Source organism: Amia ocellicauda, chromosome 7 (genome assembly GCF_036373705.1).
Source record: "Amia ocellicauda isolate fAmiCal2 chromosome 7, fAmiCal2.hap1, whole genome shotgun sequence".
Taxonomy (NCBI): Eukaryota; Metazoa; Chordata; class Actinopteri; order Amiiformes; family Amiidae; genus Amia; species Amia ocellicauda.
The window spans coordinates 2,044,919-2,061,155 of NC_089856.1; the positions used below are offsets into that span (position 1 = coordinate 2,044,919).

Here is a 16,237-nt window from a genome sequence, read left to right on the forward strand (position 1 = left end):
TGTGCAAGATCCAGTGCAAATGTCAGCGGCGCTTCGTGTTCACGGCCCCTGCAGCGCGGACGGGCTTTTGTCAAGTGTCTCTGTCTGTCTTGGCTCAGTGGATGAGACTGAAACCCCGCCTTTCCCCAAACACTGGCACCTCCAAAGTCACGCCGTTTCCCTCAGTTTGTGAACCTCGCTGTGTTTCCCGACCCCACATAGTCAACATGCGTCAATGTTACTGGAAAGGATGACAGCAAAATGTTTTTTTTTCGTACCTGGTTTCATTTAATATTTATTTTTATTTTGTATTTTTTTAAAAAGTTTGAAATAAAACACAGAAAGCCAAACTTTTCTCTGTACCTATATTAGCGTTATGTTTATGATTGTACCGATTCAACATGTATAGCGTGCTAATAAAATACAAAAACTATTGCACACTTAAGACATTCAGTACATATATATATATATATATATATATATGTATAAATATATATATATATATATATACACACACACACATATATACATAGACAAGTTATTATCTTACTTACAATATTCCACAGGGTTAGATCACAAAGAAATGAAAACACAAATGTACTAAAACGAAATACAAAATCCATCAATGTCAGAACGTAGGCTACGAAGACAGGGTGAGGATTTTCCCACCAAAGTGCTATCTCTGTTTCTAATTGGTTGTCTTTGCGGTTTGACTGGCAGGGGAAGAAAGCCACCATTTAAACCCCGGTAGTGGCCATTGGGGGAGACTGGCAATGTGGGGCGGAGCTTGCAGGGAAGGCCGTTGGCTTGGATTGGAGGTAGGCGACGTCCAAGATAGACAGGATGAACAAGGGGTCAGAATGGATTTCAATGTTTTATTTTTTTACTGGGAGACAGTCCACTGTGTTCTTCGGCCTCGCAGGACTGATTCACGGTCAGCTACACCCAGCCTACCCCCGAACACTCTCTCCTCCTTGGCTGAGCAATGCTCCCATCTGGAAACGAAGAGCTTGACGTCGCAGAGGGCCCCGTAACCTCATCCTGTCAACAACAGGAATTCCCCGTAAGAGACAGGACTTCCTCTGGCTGCACTGGGTCTTATTTTACACCAGGGGGGCGGGAGATCTTTTAAGTCATTGCCTTCCAAACAAAGCAGCGGGAGGGAGTGGGGGGGTAATGAACTTGCCGGTTGACCTTTCTTAGTGTTAGAAACAAAGAGGTGCGCTGAGCCATATGGGGGCCAGTCAGAGACCGGATCTGGGATGGCTCGACCTCACAAGTCGGCAGGAGACGGAAACGGGCTCCTTTAAAAAAAGGTCTATTCTGGGAAAAGGCGTTTCTTGCAGGTCCTGTCGGAGCAAGGGTGTTGCTCTTGGGTCCCCGAAGAGGAGAACGATATCTGGCTGCATCTACACCGTTGCCCAAATTGTTAATCTGTTTCCAAATATTTTAAAAAGCTAAATGTCGCTTTGACACAGTAGGATCCAGATCTAGGTATCATTGGTAGTTTCTGTATGAACGGTATTGGGTTTATGCTGCATAGGAATATACAAGTTAGAGGAAACAGACACCCATCTGCTTCTACACCTGATCCAACGATCCTGTGCTTAACTGGGGTCACTGTAAATATACTGTCACTTATTTGTATTATTATCATTATGAATTATTTCTCGGCAGACGCCCTTATCCAGGTGAAAAGTATAGAGAGTCTGTTTGTGTTTGGTCTATGGTCACTAGATCTTCAGAGTCCTCCAATCTGTGCCTCCTCTCGTTTCTCCAGCGGCTTCAATTTAAAACACGTATGGGAGCCACGGTCTGCAAGCCATCAAGTCATCGGGTCTAAACCCCCGAGATGGGACTTGAGATGGGGGGGTAGCGTGGTGCTGCACCAAAGGGTGTCTGGGGGGTAGTGGGGGGGGTGGGGGTTCCAACCCTTATGTGTGTGGAGGATCCCCTAGCAGGCATCTCTCCACACGAGTTCAGTTTGTTCACCAGTCGACAGACAGCGGGTTCAGATTAGCAACGATTAATACTGCTCTGGACAGTGGGCCAGTCTTCCAACACTTCATATCAAAATGAAAATAAAAGCAAAGTTCGATTTTGAGGTAGGTGCAATCAAAAATTACATTTCTGCATCTTCATCGTCATCATCATTATTATTATTATATTATTAGTTTAAGATCCGTATTGCTTTAAGCTAGACCAAGACCTTCCTCCCATTTCTGCTACTCGAATCATAGCCTAGAGTTTGTACGATCAATGTCAGTGATGTGACAGGAAATGTTCTATTTTCATTGCACCGTCCTCTTCAAAAGTTTAGAGAGAGAGAGAGAGAGGCAACAGACCAATACTTGGCTAACAATACAGCAATTTCCCATTTAACATAGAGAACAATTTAAAGACTTGAGTGATCAATCCATGCAATACCTATGAGCTGAATGCATAGACATTTTTGTCGCTTGTGAATTCACCTTTGTTCCTTCTTTCCCAAACACAAGTGTCAGTCCGACCTACACTAAACCACACTACAACATCGTAGCAGCAGAGTGCAATTACACGCACGTGATTTTTCTAATTATCCTTAATTTTTTTGGTAACTTGGTATCTCTCAGGTCCCCCCGGTTTCTCAGACCAAATAACCCCCCCCATGATTTCATGTGCTGACAAACTGAGCTGCTCTTGCTTTGGCACTTGTCGGTCTGAAGCCTATTTCACATATAAAAAGTATAGCTGTGAAACAGTGCAACTATAAAAAGGCGGTGCAGGGAGTAACGTGGACACTCACATGACACATTCAATAAAACTACGTCAGAAGAGGGAACGCGACACCTAAGAGGAAAACAAAAATAAGCCGGACCGGACAGCACGTTCTGTTTCATCACAGGGTTAAGCAGAATAAAAACTCTTTCCTGTGAGCCCTGAACCGGCCTAAACCAGGTCCGGTCATCACCGACTTACCGTTGAGGTCTCCTAATTGAACAACCTCGGCTACACAGATGTGTTACGGTCGTCCGAAGCTGGAAACCAGAAATCTGCAACCTGTGCCCTCAGATGCTGTAAGGGCTTTATATCAGGGAATTTTCTTGTCGTGCTTGGATTTGTCCTTTTGTGGCTGTTGATGTATGCCTAGCCTGGTGAAGCCTACTACTCTACAAGACTGTCCCCTTCTTTCCCACACATGTGTCGGCCTGTGGCTCTGCATATCAAAAGAGGGGTCGGCTTGTTGAGTCTCGGACTGGGAAGGTCAAACTCTTCACGAAAAAAGTGCATTTGGTTTTAATTTCGAAATATATTTGTTGGCGAGTTATGTTGACATAATTGATATTCGCTGCTATATCTCAGCAATTTAAATTAAGAGAAGGGTTTTGTGCTCGGTCCAAGGTAGAGGTGGCTTCTAGTGTCCCTTAACAAGTCAAAACAGGACAATGTAATACTTAGGCTGGGTAAATTGATCGAACACTAAACCTAGCGGACACATTTTCTAAATAATTTTCCCTGTCTAGCAGTTAGCCATTTTCTGGGATCTCTGGGACAACAGCTCTTTCTTTGACAACCATTTTGTGGGAACGTATCGGTTAGCTACGCTGGGGATTAACGGATCAGTTCAGGTGTCCGGGAGTCAAACCCCTGAATTTGAAGGGTCCTTTGTTTCTTGGGTTTTTGTCCTTGTCAGTCTACCTGCCTTTAAAGATGGAGATCAGTCATCACCCAGTATGTATTTCTCCAGATTTAGCAACATCTATTTATATAGCAACACAAACGAACGGTGGTTTGTAAGTGGTTTTCTTTGAATGTCACTATAAATACTTGAAGACAACACATCACATTTAGCTGTGCGGCATTAATTCAGTGGACAAAGTCTACTTAGCCATGCATTTGTTACCGGTTTTGAGAACAGAGCTGCACAATACCTTACACGCAACATACATAATCATATAGAAAGCATGCAATTCATAACACTGTTATTTTATTAGGTCAGTCCCACTGAAAATGAAACCTCATTAGTGGATAAAACTAGTGGTAAGTTTCTAATTGAAACCCATTGTCCCATTGGCTCCAAGTATATCCAATGCGAATCAAGCTTACTCAAGGGTTGAGTGACCATGATTGCTGATTACACTAAGAACCCATCCTTGTGGGTGCTGAATATCATGGGGCACGGCGGCATGGATGGCCTGGGTCCTTTCCAGGAGTGAAGACACTTGTCCCCTCTACAACAACCTTGCATCAGCTAAGCTTGATCTCATCCGTGCTGGAGGTATTAAGAGCCTATGTGTTTCCCCAAACGTCTCCTTTACCTCCCACTAGTCTCCAGGAAGGTCCTCCTAGTGGCATTACCCTTGCCTCAACCCCCACCCCCTTCCCTCCCTTCCCTCCCCTGAAGACATGGAAGTGAATTGGTGAATCTATCAAGTTGCTGGGCTCAGACGCATGTGGTGCAGTCCTGCATGATGGGGGTGGTCTGCTGTTCGTGTTTGTGTGTGCAGTGTTCCAAGGAGCTGGAGCTCTTCAGGGGCATCAGGCAGCGCTCGACAGAGCGGGTGCTCTGCAGGATGCCCCAGCAGCACAGCACCCGGAGGAACTCCTTGCGCATGTCCTTGCTGCGCAGGGTGTAGATGATGGGGTTGAGCATCGAGTTGAGGGTGGCGAACCCGAAGAAGATGGTGGACTTGGAAAGGATGGGGCAGGACTGCACAGAGTGGCAGGAGACGTCCAGGAGGAGGATGGTGAACGCGGGCAGCCAGCACACGATGAACACCCCCAGCACGATGGTGACAGTCTTGAGCAGTGCATAGGCTGGGGAGGCGGTGGCCTCCTGGTGGCTGGACTTGACGATCAGGTAGATGCGCACATAGAGGATGAGGATGGAGAGCAGGATGATGCTGAAGATGGTGACCACAAAGAGGATGTACTTTTTGGAGTACAGGGGCAATACGGCCGAGCAGTCGTTCAGGTTGTTGATGCAGTTCCAGCCGATGATGGGCAGCCCACCCAGCAGGATGGAGGTGACCCAGCAGGTGCCGATCAGGAGGAACATGCGGCACGTCTTGTTGCTGCCGTACACCTTCACCTTGGTGATGGCGATGTATCGCTCGATGGCGATGGCCAGCAGGCTGAAGACAGAGGCCGCCAGCGCGATGAACGCCGTGCCCTCGCGGATGAACCACTGCACCGGCACCAGGTCGAAAGTCCGCCGGCCAGAGAGGAAGATGTTGGCAATGTAGGCGGACCCAGCCAAGAGGTCTGAGAAAGCCAGGTTGCCGATGAAGAAGAACATGGCTGAGTGGAACTTCTTGTTGCGGAAGACGGCGATGAGGACCAGCAGGTTCTCCAGAATGATGATGCAGCAGATGACAATGAAAACGATGGAGAGGGAGTCCAGGCTGTCCTTCATGCGGTCATTGTCCATCAACCTTTCCTTGGACAGGTTCTTGGCACGCATGTAATGTGTCATGATGACCGAGTTGTTGTAGTACTGCTCGTACTTGCTCCTCATGGTGAAAGTGTAGCAGTAGACCACGTTCTGGCAGAAAGTCATTCTTGTCCTGGGGGTGATCGGGACGTGAAGGCCGCACCCATCACAGTGACGCAACTCGGGGACCCGGCAAGCCAGGCAGGGTCACCTGCAGGGGGAGAAAAAGGAATATAATTTATTGGTGGAGTGTTGGACATCCTATGGTAAAACAAGAGACACGCGGGTCTTGACGAAGACATTGAACAGAACTTATTGTCAAAAGACAGAAGATTTCTTAATTTGTTTCAGTAGCAAATACCTGGAAGATCTATGGAGTGAACTAAACCTTTATTCTTTTCCTTTTGGGAAGACAGAAGGGATGCTTTCTGTGACTTTAAAATTCACACTGTGATTAAGTCATGGTCTGCCTACCTCCCAGCTGAATCAATGGTTGTTACTAGTTTTTGACTGAATTGTCTAGTAGTTTGTCTGCACAGTAACACATACCACCTGCAAGCTCTCCTGCAAACCACAAGAGTCTGACTGCCAGCAGTAACACTTCATGAGAACGGGTAATTATTTGATAACTCAAACTGTGCCAAAGGTCGCAATTAGAAAAACACATTCAGTGTAAAACTGCAGTTCAGCAGCCTTGATGTTTTGCATGATAGTTTGTAGGCAGTGTGTAAACTCTACAGACGAAGTACCAGACAATTCAGGGTGAAAAAAACACAGGATAGTCTTCACCTTGCTAACCTAAGCGGTGTGTTAGCTTGCTCCAGTGTTTTGCAAACATCTTGGGAGCATTTATTCCGGACTGCCAAAGATAGTGATACAATTCTCACTCTCCCGGAAATGTGATCAGGCCAGAAATTACACTTATTACAGATCATACAATGCATTATATATATATATATATATATATATATATGAAAACATGCTTGTGCAACAGGGCTACCGTTGCTGGAAACTTTGCAAATGAATGTGAAGTTCAATTCTTTATCACGAACAGAAGCAGAGGCGTGTGGCTGTAGAGCTTTTACTCAGTGATTGTTACAGCTGTTATAACAGGCCCTTTGAAATTCGAAACCATGTGTAAGATAATATATAATGTGCAGAATTGGCAGGTTACAATGTGTCCAATCAAGATAAGCATTTACATGAACCACAGACATGCGTGCATTCAGTGCATATCGAGGTATGTTTTATACAAGTGTGTCTGAGTAGAGGTGGAACTGCCAGATCTACTAAGAAACAGAATAAATTGTGTGTGTGTGTGCTGTTTATTTTATCCTGTATAGTCCTTGTACAGTGCCAGATATACAGCTGAGATATATCAACGCTGTACAGGGCGATTTGAAAGTGAATGTTCTTTGTTTTAGTGCAGTCAATAAATGAATGTATGTATATTAATAACTTTGCTAAAGAGAATAGCTGAATTATTTACTAATTAAACTTAAATAGCTTAATTACAGTGATACCATGTTGGTGACAATAATAATCATCACAATAATAATTCTCAAATTCTGAAAAGAAAGCTCATAGGGAAGTATTAATCAATTTCCTTTCTTCTTGTGGAGCAGATAGATATTGTTTCGAACCCCATGGGGACTGATAAGCTTTAACTTTATTTCCATCTATAACCTTTATGGGAAGTTGCTTATAAAGAGCAAGCAGTTAGTTTAAAAATACCTTACAATAGCTTAGCAAGGTTCCCAGAAAAAAGACTTTAGTTTATTTCTGCTGCCACAGAGATAACAATACTATTTATTTCAGACTGACAACTCTGCGGTTGACCTTGATTTCAGAGATGCAGGGAGGTGGGAGCCGAGACCAGAACGCACAAAGAGAAATATTATTGTACGGCGGTGTTGGCATGTCTTTCTGCACAGAACGCAGAGTCTGAGTGATCTTTCACAGAGAGACTCACGGGGACTCACTCTCCCGTGCCCTCACTCACTCTCCGGCCGAGATCTGAGTACGCACAAAGTTGAACTATTGTGCAAGAGCAGTGAGGGGAAGAATGGTTTTCTAAACAGGAGAATGGTGCTGTATTGTGTAACTGATACAAATGAGATATGTGTGTGTGTATGTATGTACACACACAAATATTTATAAACCTTATCTTTCTGTGAATTGTAACCGGTTGCCCTGCAAAAGTTGGCAAAATATTTGCATGGTACATATCCCTGAGGATAGAGAATTCCTGTCCATTCCTGTGATTGCCACACCAATACAGTAAAAACACTACGTTTGTTGACATTAGCGCTCCCGATTGCAGTACCTTCCGAACTAATCACGCAGGCAGTCAAATAAATACAGTCTGCCTGGAGCACAGAATCGTTCTCACAGTCTCAGGGTCACAGGTTCAGATCCTGGCCATGCCGCCGTGTGTTAAGAGTGGCCTGCACGCCTCCTCTCGGGATAAGGTGTGGCCCCCACTGTTTGAGGGATCCTTGGCTTACACCTTATGCAAACTGCTTAGAGCACGTCTCTGACATGTATACGATCCGGATTCTTTAGCTCAGGAGAGGAATGTGTTTTGGACGCCCACTCCTCTCGCTTCGCTCCGTCTCAACGCCATCGCTGTGTCCGAGCGGATCCCACCCCCTCCCTTCAAGGACAACCGGAATGTCTTTAGAGAAATAATGAGGAACAGAAAACATGCTTTACTAGTACTTCTATTCCTCTTTCAGACACAGGGAGCAACTGTCCCTGAAACTCTCTCTCTCTCTAATCCCATACGGAGAGAATTTATTGTGATAAAAGATAAATCCATATCTTGTGCACCAAAATGATATCACTTTTAGTTCCTTTGCACAATTTGTACGAGAGACTACATTGATACTGGTAAAGTAAGATAAAAAACAAATAAATACATTAATAAAAACATCAAATCCCTGACAGCTGGATATGAGGTCTCCACACAGACTGAAATGGCAGCGACGAGTACAACACTGATAAAAATAAACGTGTGTTTTTAATAAAACTCAACTATTGCACTGATGCCCAAAGAAAAAAGAAAATCTGTAAATCACAGGAAAGCAAGTGCTTCTTTCTTGACAGATATCTCTGATCAGCTACCAAGACAGATTAGCAGAGTGATTTCTGCTCCTCTGCAGCTATAAATGGAGGTTTGCACCTGATAACCAGCGAGGTGAGAAAAAAAAAACACACACACACTGGGTTTGCTTTTTAAATTCTGAATGCCATTTTAGCTGTTGTTCAATCAATACTTTGTTCCTGGTCTATATCTTGCCTATTTTTGCCACATATTTATTTATAAGATGATTTAGCTCTGGCTCAGTTTTCTAGCTCTGCTTGATATCCCTTGATCTATAACATACTGCTTCGCACTGCCCACTATAGCATTTGTTCTTGGTTCTACTACATGCTTCCTGTTAAGTGTTACTCTTCTGCACTGCATGTGTCTACAATGTATGACACATTGCAGTCTATGATTGAGAAGCTGAGTTGCTTTGCATAAGAGAGCTTAATAAGAGAAGCCCCTACAATCTAGACTGCGATTCGAACACGACAGTGAGAGCTGACATGCTGAGAGGTGTGACAGTGATGAGATGAAAAACAAAACAAGGAAAGCCGTTTAATGCCCAGCTGGGATAATGTCCGCCTGAGACCCGGCGTCTGGAATAGGAATTAGACCCAGGTTTATTGCACATGGCCGTCTCATTCTGCCTTCCGCTCAGAGTTTTGGCATCTGACTCTGTCCTCTGTGGTCTTAAAAGCAGACGTTTCCCCAGTCTGTTCACACGTGATGTGTCGCAAGAAAGCCAGGCATGAATTGTACTTCGACTCTAGTACTTCCCATAGACTCTAGCATTGGCCGCGCAAAACCAACGCCGTCAAATAAGGACCGTGGCCTATTTTGGTCTTTGCGTCAGGCATATATTTTTAATCTAACCACATTCCAGTGTGTAGCCACTTCGCCATGATGACAAACATCAACAACCTGGCTGTTGAACAGGATGGATGTCTGATTGCAGAGGTGTCGACGTAGAGCGACCATTAGGACAAAACTAATACAGAAGACAAGGTCACATTAAAACAAGAGCATCTGTAGAGAGAACAAATCACAGATAAAGAAAATGCAGCGCAAATAATCATCATCATCATCACCACTCACCATCCCTGGGTGTAATTAATAATGATGACCGTAATAATCGTACTTGTTTGGAAAGTGAGAGGAAGAGAAATGTCTTTGTTTCCAGACACTGGTTGTCCTCAGCGTAGGCCAACTCTTTGTTGGTTATTTTGTAGGTGAAAAGCTGTTCGCTCTTCCATTCTTTACTGCTTCTGAAAGTCACAACAAGGCGTGCTAATAATAGCAGGTATTGTGTGTATCATATATGATTCTCAGTGACGAAATTTGACTCCTGCATTAACAGGTGTGCCGTTTCTCAGCAAAGAAAATAAGTCAGACTTTATTCGCAAACAAGTAGAGAGTGACCTCTCTGAGTGGGGGCTGTTTTCCGTTTTATCCACTTGCACCTTTGTTTGTTTTCTGTTCCTTCGCCTTGACTGTGTTATCAGAAAGAAAACATATCTGAGATTCCTCTCGGTTCAGCTGCAGCACCTTGTGGTACAAATTTCGACTGCGGCACAAACAAAAGCACGGCCGTTCCTGCATCCTTTTCACACATGATTGTGGTACCGGTGCGGTGTGTTTATCACCTCAAGACTGTTTGACCGCCACTGTGTTGTTGCAAGAAAAAGGAGATGGCATTTTTATGGTATTATTGATTCATCTTCCACTTTTAGAAGTATGTGACGAACAATTATAGAATCGGACAAAGGTATAGTCATTAAATCTATACGCAATAGGTCTCAAACTGTGAGTAAAAGACTAGTAAAAGTAAGTTACAAATGGATTTCTAGCCCTATTGTGCAGACCAGTCTATTATGACATAAACTGAGGGTGTATATAAACAATGTTGCATGCTAGCTATAGGCAGTGTACACATTTCACTGTCTGGCCTTTCAGTGTTTATAATGACACCCACAATCCGAGGGACTTAGTTTATATTCATAAGTAGCGTACGGCTCTGTGACAGCACTTAGTTTGGGACTGGATTTGAAGAAAACTGTCTCTACACCTCATCTGCTGTTACTCTTAGAAGTCGTAGCATGCAGACAAGAAATCTGACACCTATCTCTTTCAATATAAAGGAAGCATATTAACATTTTCTCTTCTCTAACCACCCCACGGGGAAAAAAGTTCTGTTCAGTTCTGATTCCTCACTCAAGCAACTAACCTACCATATTCTTTTTATCTGAGTGTTCGCAAAATTTGCCGGGTCCCAAAGTCCACGGAAACCCCAGGAATAAAGGGCACAAATGCTACTGTTGATAGGACTGTATGCAAAGCACGTCTGACATGCTGACAAAATGTGTTCAGTAGCTCTTCCTGGCTGAGACCACAACTGGTTCAGATACAGTCATCCATTGTCGTACTTCAAAGCGAGAATACCGTCTCGGCACCTGATAGAAATGTGCAGCTTTTTCGAAGACTGGAAGAAATCCATGCACTCTGACCATCACACTGATCTCTCCAGGACTCACATACAGAATTCCCTCCAATGTGCATTAGACATGACACAAACCAAGACTTACATGGATCTATAACTTAAAGGGTATAGTTCTAGGTTTACAGTCTGGAAGGGACAGATTCTAAAAGATTAAATCAATAAAGAAATGGAAAAATAAAATCTGCACATGTATATTTTTGTTGAGTGATTCAAGAAGCCAAGACAACAAACTGGCATCTTTGCTGTGTCACTGCAGTGGAATAAAACCAGGCGTTCCTCCTCGACCATCGCCCAGAAAATAAGACAAAAAGAACAAGATTCCCATCTCCAGCAGATTAATAATTCACAGGCACGTGATCTCGGGAGTCACAAGTCAGCTGAAGCAAATTGCACCATTATCAGGAATGTCCATACCAGAGCAGGAATCTGAGATATGTGCACACACACAGACACGCACACACACACAGATACGCACGCACACACACACAGTCACAGACACGCACACACACACAGATACGCACACACACACACACACAGTCACAGGCACACACAGACACGCACACACACACAGACACAGACACGCACACACACACACAGTCACAGGCACACACAGACACGCACACACACACAGACACAGACACGCACACACACACACAGTCACAGGCACACACAGACACGCACACACACAGACACGCACGCACACACAGACACATACACACACACAGACACACACACGCACACACACACAGACACACACGCACACAAACACACACGCACAGGCACACACAGACACACGCACACACAGACACACACACACACACACAGACACACACAGTCACAGGCACACACACACAGGCACACAGACACACGCACAGGCACACACAGACACACACACACACACCAACACACAGTCTCACACACATACAGACACACGCGCACACTCAAAGACACAGACACACACACATACATACACGCACACACACACACACACACACACACACACACACACACACACACACACACATAAACCGCCATACCCAGCACTGGGCCACACCACAGCTCAGAAACAATTACTTCATAGCCATTTCCTGCCTCTGTTTGGTTGTCTAGCCAGGATGAAGCAAGTACTGTAATTCTTTGTAAAAAGGTAAAAAAATAAATAACACATTAACGCTTCAGAATAAAGTGTCCAGTTTGCTCTTCTCTGCAGATAACTGGCTGAAATATGCTTCAGCGTTATTGTTTCAGAGCCGTAGCACATGAGAAACCGTGTCCCCTGAAGCAGAGTGACACGCGTCCCAAGGCCATACCCTGCCAGAGGCCGCTCTGTTGCGTGCTGTGTTGCCGTTCAATCTCAGGATCAAGGCTACTCATTGAACCGCAGTACTCATTCAGGTTTTCACTTGAATTATTCTGCATGTAGAAGAGGTTAGGGTTAATGCAGATTGCTCTAGGCACCATTGCTTGACATGTTTTTTCCAGATTAGAAAGCACAGGAAGAAAAAGTGGCCAACAGCAACATTCGAGTCTGCAATAGAGACTTACAGCCTGACCTAAAAGCACAAGTAAAATGGGTCAGTTCAGATTCAACGAAAGCTCAACATACCGACCGCACATATTCAGATTACATTTAAATTAATCTTGTTAATAGACGGAAGAGCAGCACAGTTTGTTTTTTTGTTTCCCCTCAAGAATCTCTGCAGACCGCAGGAGGCAGCGCAATGAACAAGAGCAGTGAGGACTGGAAATCAAATACGCACCTACAGCACATATACACTGATACGAGGGGTAATGTTGGAGGCAAGTCGATCCGGCTGTACGACAAACAAACACAAAATACTGAAGGACTGAACTGGCATGCCTCTGATATGAGTTATAAATGGAAAACTGCTGTCAACAACGCAGACACACTTGACACTTATTACAGCGGTAACATCTTTCGGAGCTCTGAACACAAGCCTTTCAAAAACAATTAGTCATCCTTGCCTTGGCTACTGCTCTTACAACTCATCCAGCAAATCCTGAAACATGCAGACTTTACTTGATCGCAACATGATGAACAAAAGGATAATAATAATAGTAACAATAAACTATAAACGCCTTTCCAATCTGTGGCTTTGGAGGATGATCAGACCTAGTCAGACATAGCTTAGGGGTCCGTGCCTGTTTTCTGTGTCTGTAATGTCCCATCACAAAAGCATCATTGTGCACCGTCCACACACACCTTTGTGTAGGGCGCACATGCTACATGTTATCAGTTTCAGAATCACAAGTAAGAGTCAGACTCCCAGTCATGACACACGGTCATCAAAGCAGTATCATCAACAATGTGTGCTTGTATCCCAGGCGCCATGGTTTTTGAGCGCTTCATTCAAATCTGTTTCTGTGGGGCAGGAAGATTTTATTTCGGTAAATGTAGGTCGTATGTGCTTTTCTGTCTGAGTTTCACGATGCGTTTTGCATAGTCAACACAGAGTCTGGTAGTGATGGATACCCCCTGGCTCCAGCGAGATGAATATTTTGAATCACCATTAAACATGAGCTTCCCCCCCCACACGCCCGCGATGTTCAGAGCGCTGTGTTTTGTCAAATCCATCATACCGAGTTGGAGAGGTTTTGACACAATCAAACTGCCTGTTTCGGACTGTTAACATTTAAAGATCTTAGACATGTACAGCGTATTGATATTTATATTCGGTACGTATAACTTTGACTCGGTTGACCTCAACGGCTCGCGCTTGACTGGGTCAGGAGTGGGCTGATTTAGACGCTGATACAGATCTGTAGCTCTCTGTGTCTCCGACACATCCAGCGATACCTAAAAAGCCATGGCTCCTTCCTCATCACCACCAGAGAGCCGACAGCCGGAGGCCCCTCCGCCACCGACAGCGCGCCTCTCCTCCCCAGCGTGCGCTGTGACGTCACGGGGGAATCTCTGTGTCTGATATCGAGGAATCCTGGAAGGGAGCAGACCAACCTGCCGGACTCGTTCCGCAGACAGCCCTGACACCTGAATCACACCCGACCGCATTGCACAGGGCTGAGTGCATCCGCAGGTATCCAAGGCAGGCACGTGGAGGAGAGTCGGCCTCCCAGTTGCTCGGTGGGTTTTTGTGCAGCCGGCACGGTTAGTGGGTCGACAGAAAGTCAACTGACTTCTCTGTTCGAGCTTTTTCTCAGGGTAGCTTTAGAGTGGGTTGGATACACCCCACTTACGTTCTTAAAATAATATATATATATATATATATTTATACAAAATGCAGAACGTCAGGACCAGGGCCAGATGTGCTCCATCAGCTGGAAAAGCTCGGGCTGAAAAAACAGCCCTGTGGAGACCAACAAGAACAAACTGTCCCTAACGTCTTCAACATGGAGGGCTTGGAACCAAAGGATTGACAAAATTATTACATTTTCACTGGACGCAACAACAACTGTGTGCCAAGTTACAAAAGGATGCAGAACAATTCAAGCATTATGTTTCTATAGGCGGGAAAAGACAGAGGATGTATCTCAAAAAATATCAAATTAAAAGAAGCACAACTCTCTTTGAAATGAATGGGATGGTCAAAGATTACATTGAGAGTAAATTACAATACAATGCACTTTTTCATATATAGATGAATATCAATAAAGGCTGCAGTACCAAAAATCCTCAATCTCATCTGCCTTTCAGGATTTTAGTTTTCTTTAAATACTGTTCTCTAAAAAGCTTAGGACAGATGTTTATTCTACCCAATAGTTACAAAAGTTTCAAAATAAGCCAAAAAAAAAAAAGTAGGGACAGAAATGAGTTTTTCTTTTAAACCAGTTGGCGTATTTCTTTCTGTTTTACTGTAGAAACGGAGGGACAGACACTGAGGTGAAAATTAATGTATTCAGCGACAGACTGGGTTCCCCCCGCGTGTCTATGGAGAGATGCAGACTGGGATGCTGCCAGTCAAACGACACGAAGTCTAAAAACAGAACCACATCAAAAAAGATAAAAAGTACACCGTCTCGCAGCGTTGTTTCCCCCGCTGCCATGTTGGTTACAGACAGAGAGACACGTGTTTTTGCTGAGCCTTAGGAGACAGTCGTCCAATATCCCTGATGATGCCCATCTATCTTTCACAAAGGACAGAAGCACGCTTTCTTCCGCACCTTTTCTTATCAAGGCCAGACAGTTCGAACACTAGATGTCATGATAAGAAATACAGTCTGAGAAGAAGAAGGAAAACAAAAACTATAGAGATACTCAAGTGTCTGGAATAATAATTGGGATAAGAGAAGTCAAGCTACACAATACATCTCAACTGGCTCTGCTGCTATTTGTTTGCAGGTCTGTGAAGCATTGTGCTGGGTCACAATCAGCAGCACTCGCAGTGAAAAGAGAGGTATCGGTAACAGTCACAACACAATACCCGCTATTCATTCATCGCTGAGAGGAATCTCATGACGACAGGAGGAACTTGTTTGGCAATAAATCCTGCGATAACGCACCATTCAAGACGACTGATATCATGAGTGTTGTTTTGTTTTGTTTTTTGATATTTTTTCTCATTCTGCCAGTTCACCAGCCAGGGAGCGAGGAAATGGAGGTTTGAAGAAAAAAAAAACTTGACAACAAAATCCTGCAAAAGGTGCTGGGTGTCTGTGGACATCTTAATGCCTTTCAGTAGCATTGCTCTGTGCGACTCAACCACAAACTGCAAGTCGTGGGCAATTCCAATCATTGCAGACCACACACAGTTTGTAACACTGGCAGTGAAGCCGGTCCTTGTCTCCGTTGCAGGAATATGCCAAGGCCAGCCACAAATCAAAGCTTGCCCCTACCCTGCAAACTACAAACGTGTACCCGGTTTATTTCATTTGTCAGAGACCACTTTCCAACACTTAGATGTAAACAAATGGCATTGGATACAATTGGATCTAATTTACCAGTCAAGATTAGGTCAGAGTAACCAATCTAGACGCAAATCCGTACAAACTTGAATACACTTCATCCTGTGCCGGACTTTGCCGATCCCTGCTGCCCAGTGACGGACCCCAATGATGTGTTTCGAGATTCTGAACCCCCTCAGCTCTCTGTAATAAAAACAACTCTCCCAGCATTCCCCAGTTTCTAGACACACATGTGTCCACCAGTGGGGTTGTGCAGCCACATCAAAGCGAGCCGGATGGGTTCAGCTCTGAAGTACAGCGCTGAGTTTGCACAAAATATCTCGGAAAGCAGCTCGCACTGGTTGTAACTGGTAACGGGTGACTGCTAAACTTGCTG

The 16,237-nt window shown here is 44.4% G+C and overlaps 1 protein-coding gene across 8 annotated transcripts in view; it reads right to left on the reverse strand.

Moving 5' to 3' along the window:
• Positions 1-261: 261 nt before the first annotated feature.
• The window catches only part of s1pr2 (sphingosine-1-phosphate receptor 2), a 38,740-nt gene continuing 22,764 nt past the window's right edge, over positions 262-16,237 (reverse strand). For all 8 annotated transcript variants that reach the window (XM_066707855.1, XM_066707860.1, XM_066707853.1 and 5 more), the window contains one exon: positions 262-5,603. In XM_066707855.1, coding sequence (XP_066563952.1) covers positions 4,403-5,518 — 1,116 coding nt within the window. In that variant the 5' untranslated portion in view covers positions 5,519-5,603 and the 3' untranslated portion in view covers positions 262-4,402. The remainder of the gene's footprint in view (positions 5,604-16,237) is intronic.